The following is a 19,702-nucleotide window of genomic DNA, read 5'->3' on the forward strand; positions in this document are numbered from 1 at the left end:
TGCAGTTCTTTTGATGTGTTATTCTTCCTGTCTGTCTCTCTCTGCCTCGCCTCTTCAAAGGACAAACGCCAGATGCAGTTAGTCATGGAGCAGAAGGAGCTGGAAGCTGGAGCTCAACGCCTTCGGATTCAGGAACTGGAGACGATGCAGCGAGGCTTAGAGCAGGCCTTGAAGGCCGAGATCCAGGCCCACACTGATGAGCAGACCGTGCGATCGGCACAGGCAAGGTACAGTGAAGAAAACTAGAGTGGGATTTGGTGGGGGTGGGGGGGACACGTTTGTAACGCTCCCTGATCACTGGAGGTGACTCCATTTCCAGTCCCATTGTAACCGCTGGTCCGGGCAGTGAACGAGGTCCAGTGGGAACCTAATGGGATGTTATATTAATCTTACCTGACAGGAGCCTCCACTCTGCCCTTTCCCCCTTCCCCATGCCCCTCACCAGTGGAATACTTCCAACTATGGGGCTGCACCTGGCTTCCAATGGGAATAAAGGTCATTCCGTTGAGTGGCCTAGAAGGGCAAAGGCTCAGAACACAGCGACCAGGGGTTTATCCAGTAGCAATACTCCAAGCCTGAAGATTTCAGGAATAGTATAGACGGGAGGAGGGAGGGGAGGAGGTCACAATGAGTGTGGTGATGAAGCAGAGGGGGTAGGAATGTTAGAATGGCATCATTACAGTTTAAAAGATTATTAGGTTGGGAGATGTGAGTGAAAAAGAGATGACTGACGAATATTTTGGTGTCTCCTGTCTAGAAGTGAGGGAGTGCATTCCAATTGGCTGCTGAGTTTCTGACAAATACAACGTTGTCTACACTTCAACAGCCCATATTTGGCTATGTGGTGCTTTGGGAAGCCCTGAGGATGTGAGGGAGCTGTAGAAATACATGTTCCTCTTTGCTTCTTTCTGCCTTTGCTGTAAGAGTGATCACTGTCAAGATGGGTCTAACCCATTGCCTCAGTAAAGCTGTTCTTGCTGGTGTTTTCTGGCAGGTTGCTGCAGGAGGAGGAGGAGAAGCTGAAGGAGTTGATGAAGCTGAAGGTTGAACTGCAGAATCTCATCCAGAGAACACAGCAGAAGCAGCAGCTGGAGCAACAGATAACCAGCAAGGCCCAAGCACTGCAGCAGGCCATGGAGGAGCTGAGAGAGACCAGGCATCGTAACAAGCAGAACCTTGTTGTGAGTCTAATAGTCCAGGGGCAGCACAAACAGTGCTCAGGGCCTTTTATCCTGTACCTCTCCCCATTCGTACAGCACACACAGGCTGTTCGGCCTAACTTGCCAACACTGGCATTGAAGATCCAAGGGAGTCTCCTCCAACTTTCCTCATCTGACCTTATTATCATAGCCTTCTATTCCTTTCCATCTCATATGTTAATCTCGCTTCCCCATAAATGCATCAATGCTAACCACCTGTCAATGACGCCTGTGTTAGCAAGTTTCAAATCCTGACCACTCTGTGAGCTTAACCTCCAGGCTTAAACAGAAACAGTGAGATAATGTCAGTGAGACGAGAAGCAGAGAGTGTAGATTTAATATAAGCACAGGAATTAGAGAAGAGGTGGGTTGAATCTTTGATGGACATTGCTGGATATCAGTGTCCAAAATACTGTTCAAAGAGAATAAAAGCAAAATACTGTGGATGCTGGGCATCTGAAATAAAAACAGAAATTGCTGGAAATACTCAGCAGGTCTGGCAGCATCTGTGAGAAAGAAACAGAATTAACTTTTTGAGTTCAATATGATTCTTCTTCAGAACTGAAAGGGAGGTAGAAATGTTTTTTTTAATTATTTTATGGGATGTGGGCGTCACTGGCTGGGCCAGCATTTCTTGCCCATCCCTAATTACCCTGAGAAGGTGGTGGTGAGCTGCCTTCTTGAACCGCAGCAATCCACGTGGTGTAGGTACACACACACACTGTATTAGGAAGCGAGTTCCAGGATTTTGACTCAGCGACAGTGAAGGAATGGTGATATATTTCCAAGTCAGGATGGTGAGTGGCTTGGAGGGGACCTTCCAGGTGGTGGTGTTCCTATGTGTCTGCTGCCCTTGTCCTTCTAGATGGTAGTAGTCAAGGGTTTGAAAGGTGCTGCCTAAGGAGCCTTTGAGTTCCTGCAGTGCATCTTGTAAATGGTACACACTGCTGCCACTGTGTGTCGGTGGTGGAGGGAGTGAATGTTTGTGGATGTGGCGCCAATCAAGCAGGCTATTTTGTCCTGAATGATGTCAAGCTGTGAGTGTTGTGGGAGCTGCACTCATCCAGGCAAGTGGGGAGTATTCCATCACACTCCTGACTTGTGCCTTGTAGATGGTGGACAGGCTTTGGGGAGTCAGGGGGTGTATTTAAAAAAGAAACGAGTTAACAAAGTGAGTGTTGGACCTATAGAAAGTAAGTGAGTCTGAAGAAATGATAATGGAAAACAAAGAAATGGCAGATGAATTGAACAGGTATTTCACATCAGTCTTCACTATACAGGATACAAGTAACATCCCAGAAGCAGATATAAATCAGGAAATGGAGGAACTCTGGAAAATTGCAATCACCAGGGCAGTGGTACTGAATAACTTGTTGGAACTGTGACTGACAAGACCTCGGGTCCTAATGGACTTCATCTGAGAATCTTAAAAGAAGTGGCTAGTGAGATGTTGGTTTTAGTATTCTGAAGCTCCCTAGATTTGGGGAAGGTCCTATTAGATTGAAAGATAGCAAATGTAACTCCATTATTCAAAAAGGGAGGGAGACAGAAAGTGGGAAACTACAGGCCAGTTAGCTTAACATCTGTCATTAGGAAAATGTTAGATATTATTAAAGATGTTGTAGCAGGGCACTTAGAAAAAATTCAAAGCAATCAGGCAGAGTCAACATGGTTTTGTGGAAGGGAAATCATGTTTAACCAGCTATTGGAGTTCATATTGTAACATGTGCTGTGGGTAAAGAGGAACTGGTGGATTTCCAGAAAGCATTTGATAAAGTGCCACATCTAAGGCTATTGGGAAAATAAAAGCTCATGGTGCAGGGAGTAACATATTAGCATGGATAGAAGATTGGCTGGCTAACAGGAAGCAGAGAGTAGCCATAAATGAGTCTTTTTCAGGTTGGCAAGATGTAATGAGTGGTGTGCCATGGGGATCAGAGCTGGGACCTCAACTGTTTACAAACTATATAAATGACTTCGATGAAGGGATGGATGGGATGGTTGCCAAATTTGCAGATGACACAAAGATAGGGAGGAAAGTAAGTTGTGAAGAGGACATAAGGAGGCTACAAAAGGATATAGATAGGTTAAGTAAGTGGGAAAAGATCTGGCAAATGGAGTATAATGTGGGAAAATGTGAAATTGTCCATTTTGGCTGGAAGAATAAAAAAGAAGCATGTTATCTAAATAGTGAGATATTGTAGAGCTCTGAGGTGCAGAGGGATCTGGGTGTCCTATTGAAGGTAAAGTGGCACGGGATCAGAGGTGAGCTGGCAAGATAGATACAGAATTAGCTCGGTCATAGAAGACAGAGGGTAGCAGTGGAAGGGTGCTTTTCTGAATGGAGAGCTGTGACTAGTGGTGTTCCACAGGGATCAGTGGTGGGACCTTTGCTGTTTGTAGTATACGTAAATGTCCATTAGGACCCGAGGTCTTGTCAGTCACAGTTCCAACAAGTTATTTACGTAAAGGAAAATGTAACTGGGCTAATTAGTAAGTTTGCAGACGACACTAACGTTGGAGGAGTTGCAGATAGTGAAGAGGATCGTCAAAGGATACAATGGGATATAGACTTGGGTGGAGAAATGGCAGATGGAGTTTAATCCAGACAAATGCGAGGTAATGCATTTTGGAAGGTCTAATACAAGCAGGAATTAGACAGTAAATGGCAGAACCCTTAAGTGCATCAACGGGCAGAGGGATCTGGGTGTACAGGTCCACAGGTCACTGAAAGTGGCAACGCAGCTGGATAAGGTAGTCAGGAAGGCATATGGCATGCTTGCCTTCATTGGCAGGGGTATTGAGTATAAAAGCTAGAAAGTCATGCTGTAGCTGTATTGAACCTTGGTTAGGTCACACTTGGAATATTGCATGCAATTCTGGTTGCCACATTACCAGAAGGATATGGAGGCATTGGAGAGGGTGCAGAGGAGGTTTACCAGGCTGCAGCCTGGTCTGGAGGTTATTAGCTATGAGAAGAGGTTGGAGAAATTCGGATTGTTTTCACTAGAGCGACGGAGATTGAGGGGTGACTTGATAGAAGTTTACAAAATTATGAGTGGCATGGACAGAGTAGATAGTCAGAAACTTTTTCCCAGGGTGGAAGAGTCAATTACTAGGGGACATAGATTTAAGGTGAGAGGAGAAAACTATAGAGGAGATGTGCGGGGCAAGTTTTTTACGCAGAGGGTAGTGAGTGTCTGGAATTCGCTGCCAGAGGAGGTGGTGGAAGCAGGTACGATAGTGGTGTTTAAGAGGCAGCTTGACAAATACATGAATAGGATGGGAATAGAGGGATACGGACCCCGGAAGTGCAAAATATTTTAGTTGACGGGCAATATGATCGGCGCAGGCTTGGAGGGCCGAAGGGCCTGTTCCTCTGCTGTACTTTTCTTTGTTCCTCAGGGTAGTGTTTTCAGCCCAACCATCTTCAGCTGCTTCACCAATGACCTTCCTTCCATCAGAAGGTCAGAAGTGGGGATGTTCACTGATGATTGAACAATGTTCATCAGCATATGTGACTCCTCAGGTACTGAAACAGTCCATGTCCAAATGTGCAAGACATGGAAATATTCAGGATTAGGCTGACAAACAGCAAGCAACATTCATGCTACACAAGTGCCAGGCAGTGACCAAAAAAACATAACAGGGTAGATGAGGGTAATGCAGTTGATGTGGTGTACATGGATTTCCAAAAGGCATTTGATCGAGTGGTCCACGACAGACTTGTGAGCAAAGTTATAGCTCATGGAATAAAAGGGACATTAGCAACATTGATACAGAATTGACTGAGTAACAGGAAAGAGTGTAATGGTGAACAGTTGTTTTATTGGACTGGAGGAAGGTTTGTAGTGGGATTCCCCAAGGGTTGGTGTTCAGACCCCTGCTTTTTTTTGATACATATTAATGACCTAGACATCGGAGTACAGAGCACAATTTCAAAATTAGTGAACTGTGAGGAGGTTAGTGGTAAACTTCAAGAGGACACAGATGGTTTAGTGGAGTGGGAGGACAAGTGACAAAGGGAAGTTAATGCAGAGAAGTGTGAAATGATTCACTTTGATAGGAAGAATGTGCAGAGGCAAGATTAAAATAAAGGATAAAATTCCAAAGGGGGTGAAGGAGCAGAGGTCCCTGGGGGTATATGTGCACAAATGATTGAAGGTTGTTAAAGCTCCAATAGTTGTTTAGAAATGAAGACCGAATCCAAGACAAACTCCTTCAGACAGAGTTTTATTGTTGGTCATAAAACTCTTCACTGAGCCCCCCTAGTCTCAGCTGTTATCCCTCTTATACAATCAAATGGGTACTTAATTAAACAACCTAACTGAACTTCTTATGAATTGTTTCCCTCTCAAAAAGAAAGTAAAACTTAAGTTTATATAATCGCAAAGGAAATAACAAATATCAATATATATTTTTCCCAATAAATTCACTTTATTCCCCTCCTTTAAAAAAAAACACATGTATAGATATGTCCACACAAAACGAGTATTTCTTTCTTAAGTGAACAGATGTCCCTCTTTAAGGATCTCTAGTGACTTCTTGGAGCTTTTGGTGAAGCAGTCAGATAACTCGTAGCTGCTATCAGTCCATTTGATCTGGGCAATCTCCTTATTCTTGAGCATCTGTTTTAAGCTTGCAATGTCAATTCACAATCTCTTCTCGTTATTGCACTTTGTAGAGTGAACATTTTCCCAAAGTGACTTATTACCTATTCGACATTCAATAGGTACCATTCCTGAATACCCTTTCCCATTTGAAACTTCAGCCAGTACATTTGATATAAGGAATGCCATAACTACCGCCTCAACAAAGGCGAGAGTCTCTGCTGCTAACACTTTTTACACCTCTTTGTATCTTTTTAGATTCCCATGCCAAAGGCAGCATTTGCCCTTTTCCCCCAAATGAGAAATATAAATCCTTCCATACTCAAAAATCTATCACAGATTTGCATAAGACACATCACTGAACACAGTTTCATTTTTCTAGATCACGCAAACATGGGAATCTCAAAACACACTGCTCCATTTTTAATATTGTCAATGTTTTGTTTGTCCGAATGATTTCTTCAACCTTGGGATTGTTCATTTTAGTGCTCCATTCCAAAACATCAAAACTGACGTCTGGCCTTGTTTGTTTGCCTAGTCAATTGATTTGCCCAATTAGACTTCTGAGTTCCTGAAGCCACTATCTTCCTGGGAGGTCCTATCTTGACCGATTGCAATGGGATTGACGTTCTCCAATTAGGATTACTGATGTAAAAGGATGTGATCCGCTCTGCCTGATTTCCAATCCAATGTATTTAAACACACCAGATGCTTGACTTCCAATTTTAAACTCCATTCTGAGTCCATTAATGACAACTGTTTCAAATTCATTACTACCACCCCACAAAAAAACATCTACATGCATCATAAAGATGCCTGCAAGTTTCCCTTTGTGGTGCTAGTAAAACATTGCCTGGTCTTCCAACTTTAATAAAACTGACCTCACTGAGAAATACAAAACTCTGGAGGCATCATTTAAGCCGTATTTGCATTTATTTAGGTTCCAGAGTGTCCCTTCTGTATTTAGCACCTCTTTTGGCGGACAGAAGAAAAATTTCCCTTTGAAGTTGATGTCCCTGCAAAAAAGCAGCTTTAATATTAATGGACTTACATTCCCAAGCATTAGTAGCTAATAGAGCCAAAAAGATCTTCAACATAACTTTCCCTGCTGTAGGTGAATCTACTCTTGTATCCTGGTCACCCAATATTTCTTCAAACCCTTGTGCTACATGCCTGGCTTTAGCTTTATAAGTCCCATCAGGAAACATCTTCTCCGTTCATATCCATCTATGAGACCGAGCTGGTTGTCCCCACCTGGCACCTCTGTGTACACCCCAAATTCTTTCCAACTATGTAGTTCTTGCTGTTTGGTATCCTTTATTAATTTACCATCTAATTTGTTTGAAGCTACTAAGACTTCTCGATCACATGTGCTTCTTCTTGTAGTAGTACCAGTCTGTGCCATATTCCTTGACCTTGTTAAACTACGTCCTCTATCCTGCCTTCTATCACGCTGCAGATTGTTACTGTTTGATCTCCCTCTCCCATTTATAGATGTTCTGTCAACAGTTTGCGATCTCTTTCTAGAGGCATGCTCACTCCCAGACCCACTGTTTGAACTGATAGTGTTTCCATTCCTTCCATTTTTGTACTTCATGTTCCCAATCCATTGGCCTAACCTCTTGTCCTTTATCTCATACATTTACCGGTTTTTATACTTTCCAGTGGCCTTCCCTGCTTGACCTACAATCGTCACACCCCTCCATTGACTGGCCCCAAGCATTTATGTAACTTTAGTGCCAGCTTTCTGAGACAAATTGCTTCATCTTCTTTGTCCAAATTACTGTCTCCATCTTCAGATACCCCATCAATTTCAACTACCTGGTCCTCACAATCATGCAACATATGGGTATGAGAAGTACATGATTCCTCATCCCTTCCTACACTTTCCGAACCTGCAAATTTGTGATACGCACCAACTAACCTCGATGAGTGTACCTGAATAGTCTGCTTCCCATGTTGTAAAATGACTGTTTTACCATCTTTATCTATAATCTTTCCCAGGCCTTTCCACTCATTAAATCCTTCTCTTTCATAGTATATCATGTTTTCCTGATTGAAAATAGTTTCCGATGGTCATACAGTGTGTCTTAGAGCTCACTGAATTCTGTGAAATTTCGGCTTTAAGGAACATTCTTCTACCCATGTGTCGTACATTTAAATGCTCAGAAAAAGGTGGAGCTAATCGTAGTTCCCTCCCAGGCTGGGGGATGATCACTCAGGACTGAAGGAATTGTTGGGTTTCTACCAAAAACCAACTGATATGGACCATAGCCCCCGACCATCTGCAGTCAATTCTTGGCATGGACAGCCCATGCTAGAGCTGATGTTAATTTACAGCTTGGTCTATCTGCCAAGTGGAGTTGAGGATTATCAGATCAGCCATGATCTCATTGAATGGCAGAGCAGGCTCGATGGGCCAAATGGCCTACTTCTGCTCCTACGTCTTATGGTCAATATTTTACAAAGCATCTCATTTATAACCGTGAAATTCCCTTCACATGCTCCGTTGCTAAAGGGGCTTTCAGCTGCGGTATTCATAACTATTATATTAATGTTTTCGCACATATCCCAAAACTTGTCGTTAATTCACTGGTGGTCCCAATCTGGTCCCTATCCACTTCTCTATTATCTAATCCACAATTATTTTCTTCGCTGTATATAATTGTCGACTGGCTAAATCTTGTTGCCAAATCTACAAAATGTAAAATAAAAATGTTCTTCTCTTTAGCCCAAACCTTTAAATCCATCGTCACAACTTCATTCAAATCCCTCGCTAAAGGTAGACTCACTATTGGTGTGATGGTGTCCTTCTGTATTTATTACATATATGACATCTGTTGCTTATCTCCTCCACAAGTTTGGCATACTCTCCATCGCTTAGCAAAAGTTTTAATCTTCACGAAGAAGGATGGGCAAACTGCCGATGCAATTTTAACACAATTTGCTTTTTGTCTTCTAAATTCCTGTCCCTTAATGCTAATAACACTTCTTTAATCTCCTTAGTGGAAAAGTTAGGTTTCATTAAAGGAATACAATAGTGTCCAGATTGCATTAATTGTAAATCCACAGGTTTCCCCAAATACAATGGCCTTGTTATTTTCCATGTCCAGCTTCATCTGCACTTTCTTCATTGATGGTCTGATCAACAGTAACGGTATTTCACTAGACACTACATCAGTGCTGATGAAATGATTGACTCCAGCTATCTTACAGCGAATCACTAACCTTTGTAAAGATTTTAGGGTATTATCATCTCCAAATTTAGAACTGGTTGGACTCTCAAATTCTTTAACTTTATTCAACCCCCATCATTTAAGGAATCCAGGTAGCATTTTAACCAGTCCATTCCACAGACTAGATGTGCTTCCACTACCTAGCACCGTACATTTGAAGGACTTTCATCACTGGGCTGAAACTTCTTGTAACTAATACAATGGCCTCTCTTTGGTTAACATCTCCATCTTCTGAGTCTTCTGTCTCGTGTTTAATTTCGAACACCTTATTATCTAATTTAGGACAGTTCATTGCATAATGGTATTTTGAATCACATCTGAGACACTGACCACACCCTGGGCATTTCTGGGGTTCATTCTTGTCGTAAATCCCTAATTCTTTACTCCTGCCATAATTGTCAAAGGTGTTTCTGTCCCCATTGTTTCTAGTTACAAATATCCTTTCATACTGATGCCCGCATCCTGTTTCAAAATGATCTCACCATCCTGTTAACATTGTATCCTCCATTTTCTGTCTGAGCACCCAATGGCTCATTTGTACCATGAATGCTGCCAGAAAGGAATGTTTCCCCAGGAATTTTTTTTCCAGCTTCTGACATCTGTTCTAGCAGCGTGTGTCTTTCTGCAGACTTAACCCCCGTTAGAATTCTGAGTCTGTCCATATTCCACACTCTGGCACAGTCTAGAAATGGGAACACTAGCACCGATTGGGGAATTTCTAGACGGAACTTATGCAATCTTCATATAGTCTACTGAATCCCATTATGTAACCTTCTATGGAACTGTCCTCCAACTTTCTAAATTTGTCAAAATTGGACCATGCTTTATAAATCATATTTTTGAAAGATCTTATCTGTGAAATCTAATAAAGTTTCCAAACCTTCATCCATGTCCAAATACTCAGGCTCCAACTCTGAAAGTACTTTGCATCTTATTTTGCTTTTGTATGGTACCAAAATTACCAAGGCCATTCCCTGTTCCTCATTGGCAAGGACATAACCCATGTCCACATAGTTACTTTGTTCTTTCATTGCCCAGAGGGTTCACCCTCAGAAAACATCGGTGGGTAATCACACCCCAAAACTTTACATTTTGTTTCAGCCATTTTCTTTTTTTTTGAGTAACTCCAAACCACTCTGCTCCAGTTAACTCCGAATAGACTTTTGCCCAAAAAAGCTAAGTTCCAATCTTTTACTTACAAACAGCAACCATCCCCTGCAACCACTGTTAAGCTCCAATAGTTGTTTAGAAATGAAGACCAAAACCAAGACAGAGTTTTACTGTTGGTCATAAAACTCTCCACTAAACCCCCACTAGGCTAAGCTGTTATCCCTTTTATACAATCAAATTAAACACCTAATAAGCAGCAATTGAACTTCTTAAACTGCTTCCCTCCCTAACAAAGGTGGCAGGACAGGTTGAGAGAGTGGTTAAAAATAGTATCAGGAATCCTGGGCTTTATTAATAGGGCACAGTTAAGAGTCATATTGCTGTAGGTCTGGAGTCACAAGTAGGCCAGAAGATTTTTTTAGGTAGTTATGTTAGCCAGTTGTGCTTTTACAATAGTCAGTGATAGTGTGATGACTAACTTTATATTCCAGATTTATTAATTGAATTTAAATTCCAACTGCTGTGGTGGGATTTGAACCTGTGTCCCCAGAGCATTTTAGCCTGGGCCTCTGAATTATTAGTCCAGTGATATTACCACTACACCACCATCTCCTCACCTGAAAGTAGAAGTATTCAAAATCATGAGGGGCCTGGACAGAGTAGACAGGGAGAAACTGTTCACATTATTGGAAGGATTGAGAGCCAGAGGGCACAGGTTTGAGGTGTTTGGCAAAAGAAGCAACAATGATATGAAGATTTTTTTTTTCTACATGGTGAATGGTTAGGATCTGAAATGTACTGTCTGGGACTGTGGTGGAGGATAGATTCAACCATTACTTTCAGAAGAGATCATTATCTGAAGAGGAAAAATGAGCAGGGCTATGGGGAAAAGGCAGGCAAGTGGCTCTCAGTGAATTGCTCTTTCAGAAATCCAGCATAAACATGATGAACCGAATGGCCTCCTTCTGTGTGGAAACCATTCTATGATTCTCAGCACCTCCCGTTGTCATTCAGTGACTGACCACCTTCTCAAGGGCAATTAAGGATGTTCAACAAATGCTAGCCTTGCCAGCTATGTCCTCACCTCATAAGTGAATATATTAAAAAAATTACCAACACTGAATCCCCCACCACCCTTGTACTGGGGGAGAAAGGAGTCACCATTCACCATTGACCAGAAACTGAACTGGACAAGCAATATAAATACCGTGGCTTCAAGAGCAGGTAAGAGGCTGGGAATCCTGCGGCCACTGACTCATTGCTTGACTCCTCAAAGCCTGTCCACCATCTATAAGGCACAAGTCAGGAGTGTGATGGAATACTCCCCACTTGCCAGAATGAGTGCAACTCCCACAACACTCAAAAAGCTTGATACCATCCAGGACAAAGCAGCCCATTGCTTCATCAACTCATCCACTGCCTTCAACATTCACTCTCTAAACCACCGATGCACAGTAGCCGCAGTGTGTACCATCTATAAGAAGCACTGCAGCAGCTCACCGAGGCTCCTTCAGCACCTTCCAAACCCATGACCTTTACTTCCTGGGAGGACAAGGGCAGCAGATGGATGGGAACACCACCACCTGCAAGTTCCCCTCTGAGTCACTCACCATCCTGACTTGGAAATATATCGCCATTTCTTCACTGTCGCTAGGTCAAAATCCTGGAACTCCCTAACCACACGGTAGTTGTACCTACACTACATGGACTGTAGTGGTTCAAGAAGGCAGTTCACCACTACCTTCTCAAAGGCTTATTTGGGTGTGGCAATAAATGCTGGCCTTGCCAACAATGCCCAGATGCCATAAGTGCATAGCTTAATTGGGTGGGCTATTAAAAAGAGAGAGAGCAGGAAAGTGGGATTAGATTGGGTGGGATAGGAAAGGGTTTTGGGCATGTGCATGATTGTGGATTAGATATAGAGTAAATTTGCTTTGACACTATCCCATCAAACACTCCCAGGACAGGTACAATCTCCAGTTTTGGTAAGAGTCTTTACAAGATTTAGATCTTATTAATTTCTGAACCTCGATTGTAGTAAAGAATGAATCCTAGGGACACTCTCAGGTTAAATGCAACTATTTTGCCTTCCCAGTTGGCATGTGAAGGGAGAACAGGTCAGAGAACGAGCACCAAAACTGTAAGGTTGACATTCCAACCTGTGTTCCCTGAAAGGTAATTTCTCACCAGGAGTATGGTCCCATGGGAATAACCTGCTAGCATCTATACTATTCTGCGATGGGATGCTGGTGACTCGCGGTCAGCTCCAGCTCAGCTTGTTGGCTGTTTTGTTTCTCCATGTTGTTAGAGTGTGGGGGTGTTGATGGATGAGAGCAGCTATTTTGACCTGTTCTCTTCTCCTCAGGTGGCAGAGAGGAGGCGGAAGCGAGCAAGTCAATATGTTAAACACTGGAATGTGCAACTGAACCGATTGATGACGCCAGTCATGCCTGGGGGTAAGGTAAAATTGAGAGCATCTACTGAGGCTATTGGCCAGCCACACTGGTCCAGAATGACTTGTGATGTTCCCTGGGGGCAGATGGTACGGAATAGGCTAGTTACTGGGAGTGGCACTGAGTAAGGGCTTGGTGGAAGGGGATGCTATGGAGTAGGAGGATTGGCAGTGGTTCTGAGGTTTCCCGAGGGTTGCCATGGAGCTTATAGGAGGAAGTGTAGGCTGACCATCTCTTCACATCTGTTCCGACATTCAATCAGGTTATGGCTGATCTGCGCCTGGGTTCCACTTGATCTATTTCCATTGATATGTTTGCTGAACAAAAATCTGAGCTCTCCAGTGTTGAGCTCTCCAATTGATGGGCAAGATCCACAGCCTTTCAGGAGGAGAGGGTGACCGATTTCCAAAACCCTCAGAGTGAAAATTCCAGATTTCACCCCCGAGAGGCATCGCTTTAATGTTAACATTGTGACCCCTCCCTCATAATTTCCCTACCAGAGAAAAGAGTTTCCCTGATTCCTCCTAACAAATTCCTTTATTATTTTAAAACCTTTCGTTAGATCACCCCTCAACCTGCTATACTGGAAATGTGTGTAAACCTGTCCTTATAATTTAACACTCAAAGCCCCAATATCATTTAGATGAAGATGTGCTGCAATCTCTCCAAGGCCTATATATTCTTCTTCAGGATAAGAACATAGTACCCCATTCAAGATCTGTAATACAGAAGTGTAACTTCCTCCCCTTTGTATTTTAACCTCCTTGATGTAAAAGCCAACATTCCTTTAGCACTTCTGACTATATTTTTGTTACCAGTTTACCAGCTTTTAGTGATTTCTGCCCCCGGAGGCCCAAGTCTCTTTTCTCCACCACAGTTCTGAATATTTTTCACTTTCAACTATCAAATTCTTGGAACGAAAGTGGATGACTTCACACTTCCCACGTTGAATCTTATTGCCAGCTTTTGCCTACCCAGCCTTTGCAACATCTGGCTCTCGTCCAGTCTCCATTTCTTAGTGTCACCTTCAAACTTGGCTTTACAACCCTTCGTCATCATCATTGGGTGTGAGGTGAGGTTCAGGGGTTGGAGCTGCAGTATGGGGATTGGCGGTGGGGGTGGATTCAGGTGTGGGTTCACAGTGTCCGCTGTCGGGTACAGTTTATTGACATGACCTAATCCCAAGGGTGGCATCTTCAGGTACAAACGTGGTTAAGTGTGGTGGGATACATCCGTTGGGCAGTTCTTCGTTACTTTCCCTTCAAACCACTGAAGATTCGCTTCCTTTTCTCACTTTCCTTTGTTCCCTCACGCTTCACATTTTTATCTTACTTTTTCCTTTCCTTCGCTTCCCCTCCCAAACATTTTGCTTTGATAGTGAGATGGAGCAGTTTTTTCTGGCTGGATAGGGAGTGGAATCTATGGAGACGAGCCGTCCTAATATCCATAGGAATGACCTTTGACCCATTGTGATAATGGAAAAGGTTAAAAAACAAAAAACTGCGGATGCTGGAAATCCAAAACAAAAACAGAATTACCTGGAAAAACTCAGCAGGTCCGGCAGCATCGGCGGAGAAGAAAAGAGTTGATGTTTCGAGTCCTCATGACCCTTCGACAGAAAAGGTTGCCTGGGATCCTTTTGTGGTGAAAATGGCAGTCCGGAGAGGCTGTCAGAGTTCCATCTATGACCAGATGTGATGATTTCTAGTCGCTTAGCACATAACAGTGGTAAGAGCTTCGAGCTGGCTGTAACTTACCCCATATATCGCGCCTGCGCTCACAGACTTACATTGGTTCCTGCTCTGGCAACACCTTAATTTTAAAATTCTCATCCTTGTTTTCAATTCCCTCCATGGCCTTATCCATCCCTGTCTTTATAACCTCCCCCAGCCCTATAAGCCTTGAAGATTTCAGTGCTTCTCCAATTCTGGTCTGTTGTGCGTCCAGATTTCCATCACTCCAGGTCGGCTAGGCCCTAAGCTCTGGAATTTGCTTCGCTAAACCTCACTGCCTCTCTACCTTGCTCTCTTTCCTCCTTTAAGCTGCTCTTTAAAACCTACCTGATATTTCCTTATGTGGCTAAGTGTCGAATTGTGTCTGATAACACTCCCGTGAAGAATCTTAGGATTTTTTACTAATGTTGAAGATGCTATGTAAATACGAATTGCTGTTGTAAAATGTGTGACCTCACATTACAGCTGCCCAGAATCAGCCGAGCAGTGACATCCTGAGCCACAGAGGATGCGGAGCCTTCACCCCCGAAGAATTCAGCTTCAAGAAAACCCATCAGAAAACAAGGCCACTCGACAGGAATAATGATCCCAAGACCTCAACGCAGGTCTCAAAGGAGACATTTGAGTCCGACTCTGAGGATTACGAGAACATAGAAGAATACATGAAGAATGTGTCGTTAATGGGAGCAACGCCCCTCTAGGTGAAGTGGCTATGATGGCGGCGTGGACTGGCGAGTGTGAGGAAGATGTGAAGAATGCCACAACCCCTTGCAACCCCACAAAGGAAACCACAATTGGATCGCTGTGTACTTCCACTTTCAGCTCCCTGTCCTTCATTGTGTCGGACAGCTTGTAACATCTGGCGTCTGCATATCTGGGAACGCTACTGTATTCATTGACACGGGAGCCTCGGACGCAGTGGGGACAGCCTAAGGTAGTCAATAGCAGAAGGGACAGGTACATCAATATAAACTGACTCCAAAGTGCTTTGTAACGAAATTGGGCCTTCACTAATATTCAACTAATGATAAAGAATCGTCACTAACTTCAATCCTCTTTGCCTTGTTTTTTCTACCTGTTTCTGTTATTTTTATAGTGGTGTGGAGAATTATTCCATAAAAGTTTAGTACAACCAGAAAGCTCTTAATGATGGAGATATTACTGAGACTGAGGGAGAGGAGTCCACTCTAGGGTTGCCAACTGTGACGAAATATATTCCTGGACGTTTCCTCACGACTTGCCCCTCGCACTCCAGCCACTAGTCGGCCAACACATCCATCCTTGTGACGCATGGAATTCTTACACCAATTGGAGTGCAAAAAGACTCATTACCCAATTGGATGATGCTTGTCTGTCATTTCTTCCTTCTAGGGAAGAGAAATGTTTAAAGCAAATGACAAAAAAAACTTTTTTTTAATGTCCCGATGATTTTTCTCCAGGGTTGCACACAGCAGTGTCCTGGAGATTGATCTTCAATTCCTGGAAACTCCAAGCCAACCCTGAAGAGTTGGTAACCCTGGTCCATGCATGGAGGCTTAACTGAGATTGAGGCCCCTGATAATCTCTGTTATCCCTGTATCCAGCTCCAGTCAGCTAATGATAGAAAAATGTTGGTGTCTTTCGGAGAAGAGAAAAGATGCCACAATGATTCAGAGTATCAAAACATTTGAGTAAAGAGGGAGGAGGGAAGACGTTGTCTAGTTTTCTTTGATGAAATGGAGACATTGTGGTGATCCATTTGAGATTTGAGGGTAATGTCAAGAATTAATTACGAGCAGGTGAAAGGTTCAAATGAACAGCAGAGGTTCAGACAGAATGTGGGGCTGTTCAGAGCCAGTGGATTGGAGAAATGGGGTTAGGAGGAGGGAGGGGAAGTATGAGTGGGTAGGAGAGACACAGCAGTGTATTTCGTTGTGTACCTCAAAGTTAATGATGTAAACTGAGTACATTTGAGTCACACTATTTTACTGAAACCAAATTAGAGGAAAATTGGGGATTGGTTTTCTGATTTGATGTTGGAGGTGACTGCCTTATGGGAGTGAAATTTTAACTCACTCAAAAGCCATTCACTTACACTGAGTTAAAATTGAGTTCCATGGTCTCCACCAGGACAGAAGATGGGAGCGGGGTGGGTTGTGAGGGGCAGGGTGCTGGGGAGGGGGATGGGTGGGAGAAGGACAATACAATTAACTTCAGTAACCCTGAACAAGCAAGTATCAACTAATGCTGCTGCTGCCAGTCACTGTCGCTGTTGGGTGAGGGCAAGGAGCAGGCTTGACTGTGATGCCCCTTGTTGTTAAATGGCCTGAAGATAGTCACTGCCTGGACTCATATATGCAGAATTACCAGTTAAGCAAGGTACAAAGGGCTGATGGGACCCGTTGTCATCATCATCATTGGCTGTCTCTCGATTCAAGGATGGTGTCTACTCAGGGTGGCAAGTCTCTGCTATGGGTCTTCATGTGATTGACCAGGCCGATTCTCGACCCACAGATCTTTGGGAACATGGGGCAGGATGACCCATGATGTAATGGGATCTGGAGTGCGGGATTTGCTTCCTTGTCTTTCCTTCGCTGCCACTGTTCTGCCTCATCATTGAGGCACTGGGTCTGAAAGCGTGATGCAGCTTGATGGACAAGTTGTCACCATTTTGAAGGCTTGGTAGCGAGATCCTCCCTGTCATTTATGTCAATGCTGCCACACTTCAAGGAGAGCTTCAGGGTGTCTTTGAGGTGTTTTCTTTGTCCATCCCGGAACATTGACCATTTGAAAGTTGGTGGGTGAGACTGTTTTCAACCATTAAATGGACCCATTGATAGAGTAACTAGCAACAGTCCTTGGGCCATTAACTAGAAACCAACTGTTAGGCTGGAGAATGAGTCCGACTGAAGCATCCCGATGGCTCAACTGGAACTAGTCAGACCTGAGTCTCCGTGTGACCCATTCCTTCATTCCCTACCACGCACCAAGGACACACAACTATCGAAACTCCTGGCCTAAAATGGGAAATCAGGGTTCAAATCTAATCATGGGCAGGAGAGAAGATGAAGCCAGAGACCTTCTAGTCTAATTAACTGGAATAATCCTAATCCAAACCAGCCCAGAGGGAGAGAGCAGCACACTCGCCAGAGTCAGAGATTTCTCAGCTGAAGAGACCTTCACAGATAATCCAAGCTAACAGCCCAGTGCAGTGATGGAGTGCTGCACTGTTAGAAGTACCTTCTTTCAGATCATCGGCTTTAGGGGAGGAGGAGAGAGACAGCACCTTCAGGGGAGGGGGAGAGAGAGTCAGCACCTTCAGGGGAGGGGGAGAGAGAGAGTCAGCACCTTCAGGGGAGAGAGAGAGAGAGTCAGCACCTTCAGGAGAGTGAGGGGGGGGGAAAGAGTCAGCACCTTCAGGGGAGGGGGAGAGAGAGTCAGCACCTTCAGGGGAGTGGGGAGCGAGAGTCAGCACTTTCAGGGGAGTGGGGAGAGAGAGTCAGCACCTTCAGGAGAGGGGGGAGGAAAGAGTCAGCACCTTCAGGGGAGGGGAGATAGAGAGTCAGCACCTTCAGGGGAGGGGAGAGAGAGAGAGTCAGCACCTTCAGGGGAGTGGGAGTGGGAGTCAGCACCTTCAGGAGAGGGGAGGGGGGAAAGAGTCAGCACCTTTAGTAGAAGCAGCAAGCTAAATAATTTCATCTGTTTTTTGTTACCTATTTAATGAATGACAATATTTATTAATTTATTAGTACAATCGAGATGTATAAATGATTGGCACAATTGAGATCAACAACATTCTAATAGTCTGGGGGGGGCAGGGGTAGGGGGTTAGATTGCTTGAATGTTTTGCCTTATCTTTTGATAAAATACGTGTTGATATCTGGTATGTTAAAAAGAATGAGTCACTCTGGGACTGCAAGATTTGTTGCTTTGTGTTCAGAGCAGGGAGCAGGTCTGGGATTGCATTGAGTTCTGAAGGAGGGCTCTGGTTTGTGATCTTTTTGGTGTCTCTCTGCTGATATTGCCGGGGCCAGTGGCATAGACTCTCCTCATGCCTCTCCCCTGCCTGGACCGCACACAGCAGCTGGCCCTGATGTTTCTGAGTGGGTTGTAACTGGGATCAACAGCTGCAGGGCTTGTGAATCTCTCCTTGATGAGGTAGCCGAGCCTTGTGCTGGCCACCATCCCATCTGAAGTTGGCACAATCCTGGTTACCTCCGCGTACACGTACTGCACTGTCAAGAGTGAACCTGCAGAAAGCAAAGGAACCTTGGTGAACCTCTCCAGAACTAATCCACTGGGGTTTTAACTTTCAGAGTTCAGGCTAAGGTCTTAATTTAACTTGTGAGAGATTTTTCTACTGCTTAAGGTGTTTGTTGCTACATTCTCGATCATCAATGATGACACTGATAACAGCCGCATTCAAAGTAACTGAGTTAATGAGACAGGAACTGAATGTGGAAACCTAAACCAGTCTGCTACAGGCTCAGCGGAAATGAGTTTCTCACATACAGGTAGCTCATTGGTAGCATTCTCATCTTTCACCTCACCACCAACTCTCTCTACCCCTCCGCCCTCCCTCTAAGTTGCTGGACTGCTCGACTGATATCCAGTTCTAAACGAGCAGAAATTTGCCCCAATTAAATATTTGAAAGACTGAGCCAGTGGCTGGAATTTTCCTGGCCCCTTGGATTTGGATTTTGTCACAGGAGGGGGTGTCGGTCTGGTTCCCTGGCTTTTTCCCCACCCCTGTCTGCTTTTCCAAGAAGCGGCCTTGTGGAGTTAATGGCAACTCACCCACCCCCCCAATGATAGAAAACCGATGAAGGCAGTTAAAGAACTAGTTCGCTCCTATCACTGCAATTTTCAGCAGGCCCCTCCCCACTGTGTTTGCATCCCAGCAAGTGAGAAGAGCTGGCTGACCAGCGGGAGGTGGAGACTATGTTAAGCTGAAAGATATCTAAATAACACCTACAGAAATCAGCAAGGTTGCTTTCTTCCCATGTCACAGCCTTATCATTCATTGTGGATCTTTCTGGAGGTGGATGTCTCCGATTGTCATTGACCTAATGAGGTCTCAGCCTCTCCCCTCATATTGATAATGACTCCATTTCTTCCTTGTCGCTCCTGTTGCTTGGGCCTGAGCAGCACTCTCACCTGTCACACAGTGAGAGCTGTCAGCCTCCCTCACTCTATTCAGCTCCCGCCTCCTGAACCTGCCCGCCATCCCCAATTGGATGGTGACAGTGGAGGCTGTCTGCCAATTGGCTGCTTTTATAAAAGTAAATCAGAGGTGGGGATGTGTGGGATCAGGAGCCGGAAATGGTCCCCCCTCCAGAATATTATCAATGTTGGTAAAGTTCAGGCCCCGCTGGTTTCAGT

At 44.2% G+C, this 19,702-nt stretch overlaps 2 protein-coding genes across 3 annotated transcripts in view; one reads left to right on the plus strand and one right to left on the minus strand.

Moving 5' to 3' along the window:
• LOC121293228 (differentially expressed in FDCP 6 homolog) overlaps positions 1 to 15,392 on the plus strand; it is a 164,806-nt gene extending 149,414 nt beyond the window's left edge. For both annotated transcript variants that reach the window (XM_041216078.1, XM_041216080.1), the window contains 4 exons: positions 61 to 227; positions 995 to 1,181; positions 12,521 to 12,611; positions 14,807 to 15,392. In XM_041216078.1, coding sequence (XP_041072012.1) covers positions 61 to 227; positions 995 to 1,181; positions 12,521 to 12,611; positions 14,807 to 15,042 — 681 coding nt within the window. In that variant the 3' untranslated portion in view covers positions 15,043 to 15,392. The remainder of the gene's footprint in view (positions 1 to 60; positions 228 to 994; positions 1,182 to 12,520; positions 12,612 to 14,806) is intronic.
• A 2,864-nt stretch (positions 15,393 to 18,256) lies between these two features.
• Positions 18,257 to 19,702, minus strand: part of nwd1 (NACHT and WD repeat domain containing 1) — an 81,796-nt gene continuing 80,350 nt past the window's right edge. Inside the window, exon 19 of the mRNA XM_041215635.1 lies at positions 18,257 to 18,570. Within this exon, the coding sequence (XP_041071569.1) occupies positions 18,257 to 18,570 (314 nt within the window). The remainder of the gene's footprint in view (positions 18,571 to 19,702) is intronic.

Source organism: Carcharodon carcharias, chromosome 21, assembly GCF_017639515.1.
Source record: "Carcharodon carcharias isolate sCarCar2 chromosome 21, sCarCar2.pri, whole genome shotgun sequence".
In the NCBI taxonomy this organism is placed as follows: Eukaryota; Metazoa; Chordata; class Chondrichthyes; order Lamniformes; family Lamnidae; genus Carcharodon; species Carcharodon carcharias.